The 17,630-nt window shown below is 41.9% G+C and overlaps 1 protein-coding gene and 1 long non-coding RNA gene across 6 annotated transcripts in view; one reads left to right on the forward strand and one right to left on the reverse strand.

Annotated features, from left to right (window-relative positions):
* Positions 1–1,342: 1,342 nt before the first annotated feature.
* Positions 1,343–3,666, reverse strand: MID1IP1 (MID1 interacting protein 1). Of its 4 annotated transcripts, none has more exons than XM_081565123.1 (2): positions 3,410–3,666; positions 1,343–3,136 (listed from the first exon to the last, which is right to left on the reverse strand). In XM_081565123.1, exon 2 carries the CDS (start codon positions 2,873–2,875, stop codon positions 2,327–2,329), a length of 549 nt encoding a protein of 182 aa, XP_081421249.1. In that variant the 5' UTR covers positions 2,876–3,136; positions 3,410–3,666; the 3' UTR covers positions 1,343–2,326. The 4 variants fall into 4 exon arrangements, with proteins under 4 accessions (XP_081421249.1, XP_081421248.1, XP_081421250.1 ...); XM_081565122.1 differs by having other exon boundaries at positions 1,343–3,139; XM_081565124.1 differs by having other exon boundaries at positions 3,289–3,666.
* LOC145536228 (uncharacterized) overlaps positions 3,072–17,630 on the forward strand; it is a 108,541-nt gene continuing 93,982 nt past the window's right edge. Inside the window, exon 1 of one of the 2 annotated variants that reach the window (XR_014075707.1) lies at positions 3,072–3,182. This is a non-coding gene — a long non-coding RNA (uncharacterized LOC145536228). The remainder of the gene's footprint in view (positions 3,183–17,630) is intronic. The other variant, XR_014075708.1, reaches the window with a different exon arrangement.

The raw sequence follows: 17,630 nt of genomic DNA on the forward strand, positions 1-17,630 counted from the left end.
TGAAGATATGAAGCAACATTCAGAGAGCTGGAAAGAACCTGTAGTGCCCTTCTGTAGTGCCTAAAGAAACTTCCAAGAAGCACACATTCTATATACAATTTCCTTTCATTCTCGCTACAACTCCATGAAATAAATCTTGTATTATGTCTAATTTCAAATGTGGCAACAAGCTTGGAGAGTTAAATACGATAACAAGAGGACTTGAACACACAAATTCCTGGCTCCAAGTCTCGGTATTTCTACCACTTGGCTTCTGTAGTTTCCTTTTTTTGTATTTTTTGCTTGCACTTTGATATTTTCAAGGGGATACAAGGTTAAGAGGCCATATACCTTCCTTCTGGTGCTGCCTAGCTTATCTTTATGTATTAACCATTAACTTTCTCTGGCAACGCAGAAACCAGCCTTGACACTTCCCCATTTTTTCACGGCTGCTAAAAACTGATAATAGGCTTGAGCTACCCACAGCACAAAAAAACTTGCTTTTTTTTTAACTTCAAAGTTACATGTATTTTAAATTCAAGCTCTGTGAGCTTAGAGAATGTCTCATGACTCCCAAGATCGAAAACTGAAGTTGATCTAATACTTATGCCCGCCTAAACTAATCATGAAATATAAAACACAGAGCATTGTGTTTCACCCATTCCACCATCCCAGAAGAGCAGCATAATGGCATCTAAGGAAGTGTTCGGAAGGGCCCTGCTGCAGTCTTGCTAAGATCGTCTGTCCACAGCCGCAGACTGGCTCCCTGGAAAACTGGAAGCATTGCTGGACACTGCTTCACAAAGCTTAGCACTTCACTGGGAATAGTCCAAGAGGCCACAGCGAGTGTTATAACACATTTAAGTCTCTCCTAAGATTAACATAGAAGACTTGTAAATACAAGACCTGCAAGGTGTGTGCACTAGTATTAGCTAGTGTTTTTCTTCCAATTTTTACCTCTCAGTAGCCAAGTGAAATTTCTGCCTTTAAGATAAGTTTCTAGGCCTCAAAATGCATAATGTGTGCTTGAGCCTCTTGAAAAATTCAAAATGTTAGCTAAGCACTCTGATAAGCTAGTCAAGTTGGTTGAAAACTCTAATATATGTACCTTCCATAAATACTCTGAGTATTTATGAACTTTTTGTTGAGACTTACCTTGGTATTGAATTAGAAAGAAAACGCTTGGAAGTAAATCTTGTTGGTAGCTTCTTCCCAAACAAAGCTGAATACTTACAAAGGTGATTTATCTACCACTTTGAAATAGCAGAGAAAAATAAATTAGCTTTTGCTAAAAAAAAGTCTATTTTTATTTAATGATTAAGCCATTCATTGGCAGATTAGAAAGCAACAAACTTTTGTCAAGTTTCGTTAACACATTTGCTTTTTTTATTTTTTAGAATATAGTCTACATCTGGATTATAAAAGTTTTAAATAAATTTAAGACATATAACAACAGTGGAACCCTTCATCATTCTATGTACAACATGGATAGAATGTCAGTTGGTTCCATCTCGGGTAAGTCCACTTTCTCATAATAATGTTATTATTTTCACCAAGTGGCAAGCTTCGTACAAGCTGGCACTGTGCCAGCTTACACATACTGGGGTGGGGGTGGTGTGAAAGGGATGGGATAGAGGTGCCACAGGATAACTACACAGTGTAACAGAAAATCATTAATAAACTAGTACCGGTTACCCACACAGTGCTGTTTGTGCGCTTATCACAATGGAATCGCCGAAGTTTCAGAGCAAGGAGGAGATTCGAAATACTTAGGACGGGGCCACTGTTACAAAAAGAAATAGTGCAAACAGGAAAACTGATGCAACCTTAGCAACACTGCGGCCTCCACCAGCCCAACGACAGGGCGGTAGGAGGCTGTGCACTCGCCCCGCCTTCCCCAGCGCCCAGCTCCGGGCAGCGCTCCCAAGTGTGGCAACCCACACAATCCGCCGTGCCCCGGAATGGCCTATTCTCGGCCCTTCTCCTCCGGAAAGAAAAGAAACTCCAGGAAAGGCACAGACTGAATGCAGGGCGTCAACTCAGGCCCATTCCCACCAAAGTAGAACACAGCCCCCTCATTCCCCCACCTCCGCCCCGACCCCTCCGGGGGGAGAGAGGGAAGTCCTTGAGCACTATCCCACCTCCTTGATCACCACTTTCCTCTCTGCTCTCGCCAAAGAAGCCCCTTCCTCCATGCTGCCCTGCTGCGCCCCCAGCATGTACGCAGCCCCCCAACTTTGCAGTCCACCCATCGCGCCCTACAGCCAGAAAGAAAACAGCTTTAAGGAAAGAGAGAGGGTGAGAGATGGGGCCAGGAAGGGTGCGGGACAGCCACGGGCGACCCGCCTCAGTGCCCCCAATTGCTGAAGCCAATCTCCTGCTTGTATCTATTAGTGAGGATGTTGGCTTTGCGCGTGAGTTTGGAAAGCACAGTGTGCAGCCCTCGCAGGTGGTAGTGGAACTGCTGTTCCAGGTCCTCCTCGCCGGCGTCCGCGCCCTCCAGGTTGCTCAGGTCCACCAGGATGTCCTTGGACTTCCAGGCGTTACCCTCCTCGCTCCCCGCCGCCGGCGGCTGGTGCAGGACCCCCCACTCGATGTCGTTGCGGATGGACTTGAGCAGCACGTAGTGGCTGTACATGTCCCGGGAGGGCGCGAAAAAGCTGCCATTGGCGCTGCCCGGGCTAGGGGCCGGGGGCGTGCGCTCCTCCATGCAGCCGCCACTGCCGCCTACCTCCACGCCGACGTCGCTGTCCAGCTCGGGCTCGGCCAGTGGCACGTCGCGCAGCAGACTGGGCACCATCACCGTCTGGTCCATGTTGTTCACGGCGCCGATGAAGCGATTCATGGCGTTAAAGAGCGAGTGCTTCTGGTTGTAGGTGTCGCAAATTTGCATCATGGTGGCCGCGTGGGCGCCGAAGCACAGGGACGCAGGGGCACGGGATGGCCGGCTAGGGCGAGGGGCTGCCCGCCTTCACGCGCTCTGTGAGGCCCGCACCAGGAGCCTGGCTACAGCCGGTGCGGCGGGATTCCCGGCTCCTCCTCCGCCCTCTCCAACTCTCGTCTGGATCGCAGCCCGGCCCTGCGGGATGCGCGACTTCTGGCTTTGACGTCCGGAAGCTCGCGATATCAGCTCGTGGTCCCTGGGTCGAGCCCTTGCCTGCTAGGAAGACGGGGACGAAAGAGAAGATTATTCACCCAGCTAGGTACCCGGTACCCACGCCTGCGCGCACCTCTACTCCCCCCCACCCCCCCGGTTACTGCTTCTCTGGGACAGCGCCCAGGTGGCTCCCAGCAATCAGGCGGACCCACCTCCTAGCGCGCCCAGTGCCTCCGAAAGAAAGAAAGTGGGCTCCCCACTCCCGTCTCCCTCCGCAAAGCCGGAGTCCAAGCACCCCGGAAGACCGGGCAGAAATGGGGAGGGGGCACGCACTTCCTCTGGCGCCTCGAGATCCCCTGCTGCTGGGTAGCTCAGTGTTCCCGGTCCCGGCGGCTGCTGCCTGTGGCTGCTGCGGCGGTCAGTGGCCGAACTGTGTCTGTGGGCGGTGGTGGTGGCGTGGGCCCCCTACCCATCCCAGGTGCTCAATTTATAGAGCCCTGGAAAGGTGTCGCCGACGCTCAGGGCCACCCCCTGTGTCTCCTCCTCCCGCCTCCCCGGCAGCGCCGAGATAAAAGGCCCAAGCTGAGGATGACCGGGAGTAACACTCTCTGGGCCCTTTCTACAGCGGGGGCGGGGCGTGCTGGGCCAGCCCCGCCTCTCGCCTGATACCCGGGAGGAGGAAGGGCGCCGTGGCAGGGCAGGGCAGAGGAGAGATGGAGCAGCCAGCCGCACCCGCCAGCGCCGAGTGCAGAGCGAGCCAGTTCGGGGGGGAGGGTCAGGCTCTGTGTGGGTAAAGGAGGCGCCGGCGTCCCCTCCGGCCAGTGGGCTGGCAGGAATGCGGGGGATGGGTGGGCCTTGCTCCTACTCCGGGGGTGAGAAGACCGAATTGCTGGTGCCCTGGTCGTAAAGCGAGGCCCCTCAACCCCGCATCTATGCTGGCAGTGGCCCGGAAACTACCAACCCGGTTTATTAATAGCCGTCGGGGAAAAGGGACCCGCAGTAGCAGCAACTCCGTCCGGAGACTCTTACGTAAGAAGGGTGAAAGAAGGGTGACGGGACATGCTGGCTGCACGTGGACGCTTGGTGCTCCCGCCACGGCCCTGGCCTTGGCCTACTGCGGAGGCGGGGAGAGGAGCCTCAGAGGCTTTTGCCTCCCTTCTGGCTGGGTCTTTCCCAATATTTCCAGTAACATCCGTTGCCAAGGGATGAAAAGCGACCCATCGTTGTATCTGCATAGTCTTCCAGGAGATCAGATGTGGCGATGGGAAGTAGCCAAATTCCTGACTTTTGCCCAAATCCCGCTACTCAGATGATCCATGGCCTTCTGGCTGCCAAAGGGCCAGGAGAGAGTGACAGTAGGTAGGGTCCGTGCCGGGTGTCTTTCATCATTTAACAGAAAAGTGGGGGAGGTATCCAGTATTTTTTTTTAGGAAGGGAGTTTGAAATGTTCCTTTCCAAAAATAGTTCTTAGAACACAAGGTCATTCAATAGGGCCTAAAACTATGTACCAAATTGCTGCATTTAACTTTTCACTCTTGCACCTTAAATTTCAGTTTGAGACTCTAAACCACAGCTCGTTTTCAGTTTTGTTTTTCCCATCTCAATTCCCACGCCATGTCCTTCATCCAACAGTGTTCTCCAACAGTCCTACAGATAATCCAAGAAGACTCAAGTTCCTAATTTTTAATGTCTTTTCTCTAAAACCTTTTAGGGGTGCTTTTAGTACTGTTTTTTCACAGGACAAAAGTGCCAAAGGGGAGAAGCACATAATAAGTTTATTTTTCCCCTCTCTTTCACTTTAATAATCTATATTTAATTTTTTCCCACGGCAAACCATCTTCCTAATTGTCTTTTGAATGAAAATCTGACTTGGTGCTACAAGGGTGGGACAGAGAAGACAGAGCCCAGCCCCGGAGCCCCCCTCCCAGGGCTTATTAGTTCTGCCAGACCATAGCCCTTGTTTTTTTATCTGTAAAACTGGAATCATGTTACTGGCTCAACCTATCAGGGTCTTTGGGAGAATCAGTGGGAAGAAAAATGTAGACCAAAAAAGCATTATATAAATTTCAAGTATTAAAATAATCTCATCCTCTGTTTACACATGTGGAAACTTAAAAACTCTTCCAGCCCCAATTTCCTCCTCAATAAAATGGAGCTTCTCCCATGGGCTCTGCCAAATTTTGGTTAATGGTGAATAAGATAATAGATATAAAAATTATTATGTAAACTGTAAAGTATAAAGGTGAAATTGTACTTAATATAGGATCTTTTCATAGTCTAAAGGTTTTCACATGAAGAGTCAGAAACCTTAAACACGTGAAAATGGTTCATGATGATTCACAGACCCTTCCCCACCGCCCCCAATGCTTAGGCAACTTGCGAGTACAAAATACTCCAGCTTGAATTTAAGCCCTTATGCACAATGACAGACAAAAAACATTGCAACAAGAAATCTCAAAAAAAAAAAAAAGACAGACATCCAGTTTTCAATAACTGATTATCTATAAATTAAAACGCATTTTGTCCCCTATGACAGACCAGCTTGATATTTTAAGTACATATGCCTCTGGATGAAAATTTAGTATTCAGATTTGAGTTACTAAATGCTGAGATCCTGTCTCTTTTCTTCCCCGTTTCAGCAAAGTGTGATAATAACTCGCAAAAAAACAGAAATTCAAGTGATCTAGCAAAGGAATCCCAGCAAAACCCCTCCCAGCTTGAGAGAAAGCCCCTAATGCCTTCTTTTCGGTCTCCACTCCCCACTCTGAGCCGTTTCCTTCCTTCTTCTGGGGTTGAGGTCACACTCCATCCCCCTAGTTTCTTGACTCCTTTTCTTTCACATTTCTTAAACACTGTAAGAGAAAGATGGCTCTTGCACCTGCCTGCAAAACTTCCCAAACCGGGCCTTCTCGGTTCCCCCACGGCCAGAACAAGAACTCACACCCACCCGGGTAACTCCGGAACGGAAAGGTCGGGATCCAGAGCTCCCGGCCCTTGGAATCACCCCACCACCGCCCCTCCGGCTTCAGCCAATCAGGTGCTGTCAGGGAGTATTATGCAAATAATCCTTCGTGCCCTAGCCAGTCAGGAGACACGGCCCCCTCCCTCCAGCATCCTCTTTCACCCCAGCAGCGCCGAACTGGCGGCGGCGTCCCTGGCAACCGGAGCGCCGCCAATATTCCCCTGCACAGAGGCTGAAAAAAAACATTAAAATGGTTCCTTGTGGTCACCTGGGAGGAGAGCGGGTGGGCCTGGCCAGGCTGGAGGCGAACAGCCTCTCTGTTGCCTCAGGCACTTTACCAATTGCAATCTGGAACAGGCTGGAGATCCTGAACAACCTGCCCAGGACTTATTTTGCCTCTGAAAAACAGAAGTCATCTAGTGAGCAAACAACTTTTAAGTACTTTTTGCAGGCTAGCAGGCTTAAGGCCTCTGGTCTCTGCTTCTTCCCAAATATGCTAAATTCTCTAAAAGCTTCGTCTGGAATCTTGGCGCCCACCCGACTTCTTGATCCACAGCTCCAACTCTGGAACTCAATTCAGATTCTTAATTCCCACGTTTACCTTGTTCAGCAACCAGAAAGTCACATTTTGCTGGTCTGTCTCCCAATAGGTGTTCACAAATGCCCCCTTCTGTGTCCTTTGGATAGTTTGGGGAAAGATGGCATTTCAAGTAACCAGAAATTTATAAACAAATGCAGTAAACTGGTCAAAGAAGACAGATTGGAGAAAAAAGAGATTTGGCCTAGAGCTGATGTGAAGGTGGTATCCTTGTAAAGCTAGAAACCAACTCAACTCAAGAAAGTGGAGACTCTAGGTTACTATGAGGCAGAATGTAGAAGGAACCACTTTATGCTAAGTGTCCTAGAAAGATGATAATCAGACTGTCTTGTTTAAGGCCATGTAGTCCAACCATTCACTTGTGCTGAAATTGCTCACAACATCCCCACCAAGTGGTCACCCTGGCCCACATTCTTGTAATTTCCATCTTCTAGGTTAGCTCTCCTGTCTTGGAGCAGCCTTCCAGGAAGCCATGGAGGACTGTCAGGTATTTGAAGGTAGATAAGGTCTCCAATTCCAGTACTCTTGCCTGGAGGATCCCATGGATGGAGGAGCCTGGTAGGCTACGGTCCATGGGGTTGCTAGGAGTCGGACACGACTGAGCGACTTCCCCTTCACTTTTCACTTTCATGCACTGGAGAGGGAAATGGCAACTCACTCCAGTATTCTTGCCTGGAGAATCCCAGGGACGGGGGAGCCTGGTGGGCTGCCGTCTGTGGGGTCGCACAGAGCCGGACATGACTGAAGCAACTTAGCAGCAGCAGCAGCAGGGTCTCCAATTCACTATTCTTCAAGCCAGCTGTTCCAAGTTCCTGCAGCAGTTCTTCATGGTCTCTGGAGTTGCTCGTCCATCCTGGCCACTGTCTTTGGAAGTAGCTTCACTTTGCTTGTAAGTGTGGCACCTGGAATTAATTCAAGCACTATCTTTTTTAGGACTAAATGGAGTGGCATGGCCACCCATTTAACTTTAAAGGGTAGCTTTTCTATATCATATTTATTGCCCACAAGTGCTTGGAACTTAGACATGTTAACACATTTAAACATCACAACAACTCTGAGAAGAAGTAAGGATCACAGAATTTGTGTGGCCAAAGTAGCAGAACTGGGATTTGACCTAGTTTACTGGTGCCAGAACCAATGTTTCTTCCACTACCCAACAAACATCTATTTGTTTACAGTGCCACCTACCATTTAAATGGACTTCTTTTAGCTGCTACAACCACATGTAGCTGTTTTACAAAATTCTGTGTATCCCTTTTTTTTTTTATCAGAGTATAGTTGATTTAAAATGTGTTAGTTTCAGGTGTACAGGAAAGTGATTCAGTTCTTTTTCAGATTCTTTTCCCTTCTAGGTTATTACAAAATACTGAGTATAGTTCCCTGCTCTCTACAGTATGTCCTCATTGATTATCTGTTTTATATACAGTAGTGTGTATCTGTTAATCCCAAATTCCTAATTTAACCCTCCTCCTTCCTTTCCCTTTTGTTTTCTATGTCTGTGGGTCTATTTCTGTTTTGTTAATAAGTTCATTTGTATCATTTGTTTTTTAGATTCCGCATATAAGTGATATCATAAGATATTTGTCTTTCTCTGGCTAACTTTACTTAGTATAATAATCTCTGGGTCCATCCATGTTGCTGCAAATGGCATTATTTCATTCTTTTTTATGGCTTTTACATATATATACTGCATCTTCTTTATCCATCTGTTGACAGATGTTTAGGTTTTTTCCATGTCTTGGCTATTTAAGTAGTGCTGCAATGAATATTGGGGTGCATGTATCTTTTCAAATTATGGTTTTCTCCAGATATATGCCCAGGAAGGGTATTGCTAGATAATATGGTAGCTCTATTTTTAGTTTTTTTGAGAAACCTCCATACTGTACTTAATAGTGGCTGTACCAGTTTACATTCCCACTAACAGTGTAAGAGGGTTCCTTTCTTCCCACAATCTCCAGAATTTATTATTTGTAGACTTTTTGATGATGGCCATTCTGATCAGTGTGAGGTGATACTTCACTGTAGTTTTGATTTCTCTAATAATTAGTGATATTGAGCATCTTTTCGTATGCCTATTAGCCATCTATATGTCTCCTTTGGAGAAATGTCTATTTAGATCCTCTACCCATTTTTTGATGTTGAGCTATATGAGCCATTTATGTATTTTGGAAATTAATCCCCTGTCGGTTTCATCATTTACAAATGTTATCTGTCATTCTATAGGTTGTCTTTTCATTTTATGATTTCCTTTGCTGTGCAAAAGCTTTTAAGTTTAATTAGGTCCCATTGTTTTTATTTCCATTACTCTAGGATACAGATCCAAAAAGATCTTGCTGCGATCTTTTTCAAAGAGTGTTCTGCCTATGTTTTCCTCTAGGAGTTTTGTAATATCTGGTCTTACATTAGGTCTTTAATCCGTTTTGAGTTTATTTTTGTATGTGGTGTTAGAGAATGTTCTAATGTGTTTGGATCTTACACATATGTTTGATAACTATATATTGATCCAAGTTATTGATAATTTACAGGGAACACTGGCTGGGCAAAGGGCAAAGTACTTTGGAACACTTGGAAAGCTTCTTCAGCTTGATATCAACCCATTAATTAGCATCTTTAAATAATTAATTAATTAGCACGTTTTGGCATATGTTGTTTCAGCCAGCTATGAATCATGTTAATTGTACAATCATCTAGTCTTTAGTTTTCTTCTTGACCACAGAATATTATGAGAGGCCCTGCTAAGTGCCTTGCTAGAGTTCCAAGTTAATGGCCAGTTTTTCTTTTATGGAATTGGGAAGTTGGGTATTTTTGTCATCTGCCATGGAGGAACCACTGTCACATGATACAAAAATGCAGAAATGGCATCATAATATTCTGAGTTAAATTTGTAAGTGGGCGGTATTAATCTCAGTGTAATTGTCATCATAGGAAACACCCTCATTAAGATTTAGTTGGGAAAAGATAAGAATATGCTAAAACCTGGGAACATGCCAGTAGTGAGTCTGCAGGCCTCCAACCTTGAGCTTTCAGGTTCTGGCATGTCTGAATATATTGTGGTTAGCACTTTGTCCCAATCTTATTTTTAAGAAGCCTTTTTAGACTTGAATCCAGGAGGAGTAGAGCAAAGGAAAAACTGAGACTACTAAAGACTACCTTTTATTGCTCTTAGTATTTCTGCATCTTTGGGAATTTTAAACCACATGGAAAATTAAGCACTTAATTTGAATGTGGTAAATAAGAAAATTGATTGATTTGTGAATTCTATAATTTTTTATAATTCATTATATTTTTTATCAATTTATAGGTTTGCTTACCTACCATATAGGCTTTTCTCCATCTGATTATTCCTAGATCTCTTAGAATTCTAAGACTTTCTTACACCATCAGCATAGAAGGGACGATGGAAGTGGTCTTCCTTTCCTCTCTTCTGTTTGCTTTGCTTAGTTTGAATTCTTAAATTCAAAGTTTACAATTTATAGTACTAAAGTAACATTGAGAGAGAAGATATAATTATCAATATTTTGTATGTTCAAGTCCTAACCTGAGTCATATATATATATGTGTGTATATATATGTCATACTTTACTATTTTTATATAACATTTTTATATAGGCTTATATATACAACCCATTTAATTGAAGCTACAATGTCATTAATGCAATACTATCTGATACAAAACTTCAATAGTTCTATGCCATAATTTCCTCTTTTAACCCTAACAATAAAGGAAATTGTCCATTCCCCTCACTGGAGATGAGGGGAATCCATCTACATCATATTAGATCCAAGAGAGTATTTAGGCTAGTCTCATAATTATGAGCCGGAAGAAAACAATGGTATGGCAAACTAAAACAAATAAACAAAAAAAGATAGTATGCAGAAGATATAAGTCTGGAAGTAAGTACAACACATAGATCCTTCCAGCTCTAGAAGACCTTAGTAAGAATACAAAAAATAGTAAACCATTAGGAAGATTTTAAAAAGGAAATGGCAGAGCAAAGGAACAAAATTTAAACACCTCCCCTCAAAGGCAAACAAACTAGTAGAAAGTTAATAAATAAGCTATAAACAAAGTAGTCATGACAAAAAGTTAAATTACTGGCATAGAGAGAGGGTTTAGATAATCACAGAGAATTAATAAAGAAAACAGAGAGGAAATGTTGGATATAGAAACAAAAACAACATGATATAAACCTAATTGACATCACTGAGGTAGAGATTTCAACAATCGAAACTAGAAAAAAAATACGGACATGATATAGAAAACTTTCTAAACGTGTTCCTCTGCAGATTTAATAAGCATACTGTATACCAGGTAAAATTATTCAGAAAAGCTGACATTGAAAAACAAGCTAGATATATTTTTCAACTTCAAGGAAGAAGAAAAAAGTCTTCAAGTATCCAAGCAGGAATAGAAATCGTCAAAAAGATGGTAGTTACAGGAGAGGATAGAATCAAACCAGCTTTAGAGAAACATTCAATGACAGGAGACAGTGGAACTATAAGTAAGAAATGTAACTCAAGAATATAATATTACTCAAGTGAAAACAATACTCAGACATTCTCAAATGTGAACTCAGAGCTTTTCTTGAAAAAGAATACTCAGTGATAAAATTCTGCCAACAAAAAAAGGAATCAAAATAAATAACTCAGGAATGGAAAACTCTGATGAAGAGATTCATGGTGAACTTGAATCCACTGAAATCTAGAAATAAGATTAACCGGTGAGGGTACTATGATTTCAGAAAAGAATAAATATTTTAAACACTGACAGTGTAAAAATAATGCTAGCAACAAAATTGGTAGATGAGGTAATAAAGAGTGGCAGAGCTAATCAGCTTTCATCATAGCAGGTCTATCAGTGAATCGAAAACCAAATTGTGCCATTTAAAAAATGAAGACACCAACGTCTTAGTAATTTTCAAGATGTTTTTTTCCTTGACTTACAGGAATCTTTTTGCTGTTGCTTAATCTCTAAGTTGTGTCTGACTCTTTTGTGACCCCATGGACTGTAGCCCCACCAGGTTCCTCTGTCCATGGGATTTTTCCCATGCAAAAATACTGGAGTGGGTTGCCATTTCCTTCTCCAGGGGACCCTCCCCACCCAGGCATCAAACCCGCATCTCTTGCATTTGGCAGATAGACTCTTTACCATTGAGCCACCTGGGACGCCTACAGGAATCGTTTAGGAACCAATATATTCTGCAGCAAGAACCTCTTCTAAAGTTCAGTATTGCTGTGTCATCTCACTACTCAAAATTCAAGTAAAATTAACTTTCACATTTCATTTCAAGTAGCGTGCGCAATAATGTTCTATTGCTTCATCTGAGTGCTAGCTGCTAGTAATAGAGGTGTGTTCAATCTGCAGAAATTTATTAAACTGACACATTTGAACGTTTTCCTTCATATATGTTATACTTGAATATATTTTTTGAAATTCTATTAATATAAAAATCTCTAAGAGTGAGAGTGTGTGTGTGAGAGAGACAACAGTCTGATATAGTGATCTGGTTTGGCATCAAATGTTCTCAGTATTGTTTTGGTAAAAAACATTTGTGAACCCAAATATTAAGTGGAAATAAAAAAGCAGTAAGCCCTCTGAACTTTGGGGAAAAACTACTATTCTTGCTGTCTGCTCCTGTCAACTTGCAATTTAAGAAATCCAGTGTTGGGAGCTTCCAAGCCTTGGTCTTAGAGAGATGACATTCTCTGAGGCAATTCCGTTAAAACAGTATTTTTCTATAAACCCCCTAAATACTGTTTCTAAAACTGCATTTGTACAGCACATTTCTGAATAGGTATCTGCCTCTGTTACACTATTCTATTGTTCATCTGTTAAGATGATTCAAAATATCTGGAAACCTGATATCTACTATTCTGTTTGTGAAGTCTGTACTTTTTTAACCCTAAAAATAGAAAAGTTCGTGTTAGTGGAGTTCTAAGAGTCTCCTACCCACCCATCTACATCCTGAACCTGGCCAGAATAATATATTATTTATCTATAGCACATACAGTCATCACTCGGTATCTGTGGGGTCTGCTTCCAAGAGCCCCTGCATATACCAAAATCCTCGGATGCTTGAGTCCCATAGTGGACCCTTAGTATCTGAGGTTTTGTACCTTCAGATTCAACCAACAGCACATTGTGTAGTGCTATAGTATTTACTATTGAAAACAATCCACATATAAGTGGACCCTGGCAGTTCAAACACACATTGTTAAAGGGTAAAGTGTATACTGTTTACCATGCTACTGTGTAAAGATTATCCTGGCCACTTTGGCCTGCAGAGATTGGGCTCTAGATCAACATTGGTCCTGGGTAATCCAAAATTCAACTGGGACAGATAATCAATTTCCTTTTTTTCCTAAATGGTTTCACAATTAGTAGAAATTTGGAAATTAATTCTTGTGTACACACCATTAATAAGCGACTTCGTCATAATTATCATTGTTATAATTGTCATTTTGTTCCTGGAAGAATATTAGACAGGGAAACGTTTTCCATCTTTAAGACACAGACTGTCTTGTGTAATTTCATTTTGTACCAAGTGGATGATTTCCTTGGCTGGAAGTAGAAAGTGTTTGTTTGTGGCGTAGAGTTCAGTCAGCAACATTTACCAAAAATGTTTATTTTGGGCTACATGGTGTCTTTAGAAATGACTTATTTGGTTTCTGTTGGAGGGGGTCAAATATCATCCCAATCCTGATTTAAACTATAAGTGGAAATGCTGAGGTAATTCACATAGTAATTAGATTTTGGGTTTTAGAAAGAACAACCTTCATTTACTTAACAAAATGTCTCTAAGAGAAAAAATTGAACAGAGTTGCTATGTGTGAAAACTTATATCTCTCATTTAGTCTCCTTCACTAGCAGATTAACTAAATCATTGCAATCATTGTGCTTTGGATTCAGAATCCAGAATATTCCAAATTGAAGATTCTTCAGAATCTATGAAATATTAAATTAAGAAATTCTAGTGTGAGTTTAGGGTTTGTTCATTCCCTTCTGTTTTGTTTTTTTTTTTTCATTTAATTTGACTCCACATTCAGTTTTGTTAGATTCAGATTGAAGCAAACTGATGTCCCTAAGAATGGCCAGTTCAGCTGCTTCTATAAATGTCATTCTTTACCTATTCTAGGGACTAGACCTTCTGTATATTCAACCAGTTGATTCAAGTACTTCACATTTCTTTGTGCCATTTGTGTAATTCCTCCAAGGCTAGAAAATAGAGTGCTTGGGTTATTACTACCTAATGTTATATTTACTCAAATTCTACTTTTTATTGATTCAAGCATAAGATATTAATTTGCCCTTCTTCTAGAACAAAACCCTTGACCTGCCTTCCAGAGTCTTGTCTCCCCTCCCTTCCCCTCCTCTCCCCTTTCCGCTCACCTTGCTTCCCTTCGTCCTCCCCCTCCTGCTCTTCCTCCTCCCTCCTCTTCTCTCTCTCCCCACCAAAGGGACAGAAATTAAAATGGGAGGAATGCTTAATAGGAGTATGATATACTCCCAAGTCTTGCACTATTTTGGAATCCTGTAACCCATTCAACAAAACGAGATGTGCATGCAGGTCAAGTTCACCCACAAGATACTATATAAGATGGTGTAATAAATTAACCAAACAAAAAATTAAACCCACCACACATTGCAAAGGGATTAATTCCAAAATTATGACTGCATTCTTATTAAGGCCATAGAAATGTCCATGTAAATTTGTGATATAATACCAAAATTAGGTAGAAACAAGTTTTTCTAACAGACATTGTATTTACTTGAGAGGGTGGGGGTGTCAGATCACATAGTGTAATGAAAAGAGCAAAGCTTCTGGAGTCAGACCCGTCCCTATCTCCCACCCCACAACCCCCAGTGTAAATCACTTCTCTGCCACTTCCTAGCTTGTGGGCTCAGAGAAGACACATACCCTCCCTAAGTCTCAGTTTCCTCACCACGAGTTAATGAAAACATTAAAGGTGAAGTATGCACCTTATAGAATATCAAGCATATGGTAGATAGTAAATATGTCACCTGGCTATGATATACATATTACAGTATATTGTATTAGTCTATATCATGAGGCTGTATATGTGAATGATAGTAAATACCTGTATTTTCTTGTAGCTCATCTATCTTTTGTAATGTGAAGCATTTGGGGAAGTCTTGGACCTCTTTCTCTTGCAAATTTTGGGATTACATGAAGCCTTTTTTCTTTTCTCCTCCCTCCTTCCTTCTCTCCCCTCTCTCTCTTTTCAGCTCTCTCACTATGCTCTCTCAGTACACATTCTTAAAACAATTCACAAATTCCTAATCGTACATAATGTGAATATGTACAACACTCATGATTTAAATCTCTCAAACTTATTTAGCCAAGAAAGGAAACATTTGAAGAAGCAGGAATTTAGAGAGAAATCATAAATGAAAGAAGGAGAGGAAGTTAGTCATGTGAGTAGCTGGGGGGAAAGCAGGTCAGACAGGGGAAACAGCCAGTGCAAAGGTCTTGAGGCAGAGATGTACTTGAAATAGTCAAGGAATGACAAAGAGGCTGGTGTGGCAGTAGCAGATAGAGTAAAGGGGAGAGTACTAGGTGATGAAATTCAAAAGGCGATGGGGTCAGATCACAGAGGGATTTGTAAGCTATTTTAAAGACTCACTTTTACTGGAGGAAGAAGTGTCATTGGAGTGTTTGGAGCAAAAGCATGACATGATTTGATTTACATATAAAAAGAACCCTCTGTTATTCTCCGGGTTGAGAATAATCTCCAGAGGAGCAAGAGTGGAAGCTAGTTGAGCAGTCAGAAGACCACTGAAATCATCCAGGAGAGAGATGAAAGTGGCTTAGACATAGATGGCAGTGGTGATAAGTGGTTGTGTTCTAGGTACATTTAAAAAGTTGAGCCAGTAAAATCTGCTGATGGATTGCATTTAGGTGTCAGAAAAAAAGAAGATAATCAAGGAAGACAAGTTTTTGATCTAGGCAACCAAAAAGAGCTAACACTGAAATGGGAAAGACTGCTGACAGAGCATGTTTGAGTGAGAAGATCAAGAATCCAATTTTAAACATGTTAATTTCAAGATACCTATTATACATCAAGCAGGGACTCTGTATAGATGGTCACATATAAGTGTTGAATCATAGTTAAGTGCTGTCCCAGGTTTTCATTTTTGTAAGAGTGCAGTGGATCCAAAAGGTTTTGATGATAAAAAAATCCACCACCAACAGTAAACATCCCTGACCCCCTCACCAGCCACACTATCTCTTTTGTCCCCTGCACAAGCTGCCTTCCCCAGAGTTGTCTAAGCATCTCTGTCACCCTGTATTCACCCCTCAACCCACTCCACTCTGGCTTCTAGTGCCGTCACTCTACAGATATTGTTTTCTCTGATGCTACTAGTCACTGTCCATAGTGCAGATCAAGTTTTCAGTTCTCCTGCTACTTGATGTTGTCAATACTTGAGACTGCCGACCAACCACATCCTAGTTGGGATGTGCTTTTTCCTCACCTTCCAAGATTTTCTCCTTTCTCTCTTGCTTAGCCTCCATTGCTAGTTTATCCTTCTCTTCCCAGTCTTTAAATGTTGGAGTTCATAAAGATTCCCTCTTAGATCCTCTTTCCCCTTTGTTCTTTAGCCCTGGGCAGTGCCGTCCATTCATGGTGTCAAATATCATCCATATGTGTTTGACTCAAAAGTATGTGTCTCTAGGAACTTCCAGGGCGGTCCAGTGGTTAAGACTTTGCCTTCCAATGGAGAGGGGGGTGCAAGTTTGATTCCTTGTCAGGGATCTAAGATCCTATATGCCTTGGGGCCAAAAAAAAAGAAGCATAAAACAGAAGCAATACTGTAACACATATGAGTGGTAGCTCATATGTAACACCCTATGAGTGGTAACTGTGTCTTACAGCTCTTTTCTCTGCTTTGCCTCAGTTTTGCCTTTTTGTCCTTTCAACCCTCCACCACCTATGTAATTAAATCCCAATATTAAAACCTCTCTATTAAAATACTTAGGGCAGTTTCTGTTTTCTCAAATGGGCCCTTACTGATACAACAGCTTTGGTTATGAGTCCATTTGGGGTTTTTTCATCTTTTCTTAAGTTGTTTTCAATACTTTTTATCTTCCTAGCGAATTATCCATGTTATCAGCAGAGTTGTGCCAAGTATTTTCCTCTAGTTCTTTCAAAATCCTCTGTTTCTATGATAATAAACCTAATCTCATTCATAGATTTTTTTATTCATTCTCATATTCTTCCTTATTTTCTCATTTAGGATATTTTAGGTTTATGTCCCCTTTCTGAAGAAACAACTGCATTTGATTGATTTGTGAATTCTGTCATTTTTATAATTCACTATATTTTTTATCTTATGAATGTATTTTTCTGCTTTTATCAGTTGTTTTCCTGTTTTTAAAAACATTAAGTTGGCTATTTAATTCATTTGTTTTCATCTTTCCTATCTAGTAATGCAACTGTTTGAGTGTACGGATTTTTCTCTGATTCCTACTTTACTTCTTTTAATTGTTCTTCTTTAGATAGACTCTGTTTGTGGCTTTGATATCTTCTTTGGCCCAAAAGTTACTTGAGATTTTTTTAAAAGTGAAATTTCCTCAGTCACGTCCAACTCTTTGCAACTCCATGGACTATACAGTTCATGGAATTCTCCAGGCCAGAATACTGGAGTGGGTAGCCTTTCCCTTCTCCAGGGGATCTTCCGAACCCAAGAATCGAATCCAGGTCTCCAGCATTGCAGGCAGATTCTTTACCAGCTGACCCACAAGGGAAGTCCTAAGTTCTATATAATTAAGTTATTTTAGTTTCTATACTTGTTATTAACTTAAGCTTCATTATTTGGGGTCAACAAATAGAGTCTCCATTAATGTACTTGGGGAGACTTATTGAAGTTTTCTTTGCTTATGCCTTATTCCTTCAATTCTAATATAAACTTTAATTTTACTGCTTTTTTTTATTCTAAGACATTTTAATATTTATGAAATGTGACATCTTAC

The sequence above is a fragment of the Giraffa tippelskirchi genome, chromosome X (genome assembly GCF_054371585.1).
Source record: "Giraffa tippelskirchi isolate mGirTip1 chromosome X, T2T-mGirTip1v1.2.pri, whole genome shotgun sequence".
NCBI lineage: Eukaryota > Metazoa > Chordata > Mammalia > Artiodactyla > Giraffidae > Giraffa > Giraffa tippelskirchi.

Bases quoted from the DNA above. Each gene is read 5' to 3' on its own strand.
- MID1IP1 (XM_081565123.1), bottom strand. From the start codon at position 2,875: ATGATGCAAATTTGCGACACCTACAACCAGAAGCACTCGCTCTTTAAC.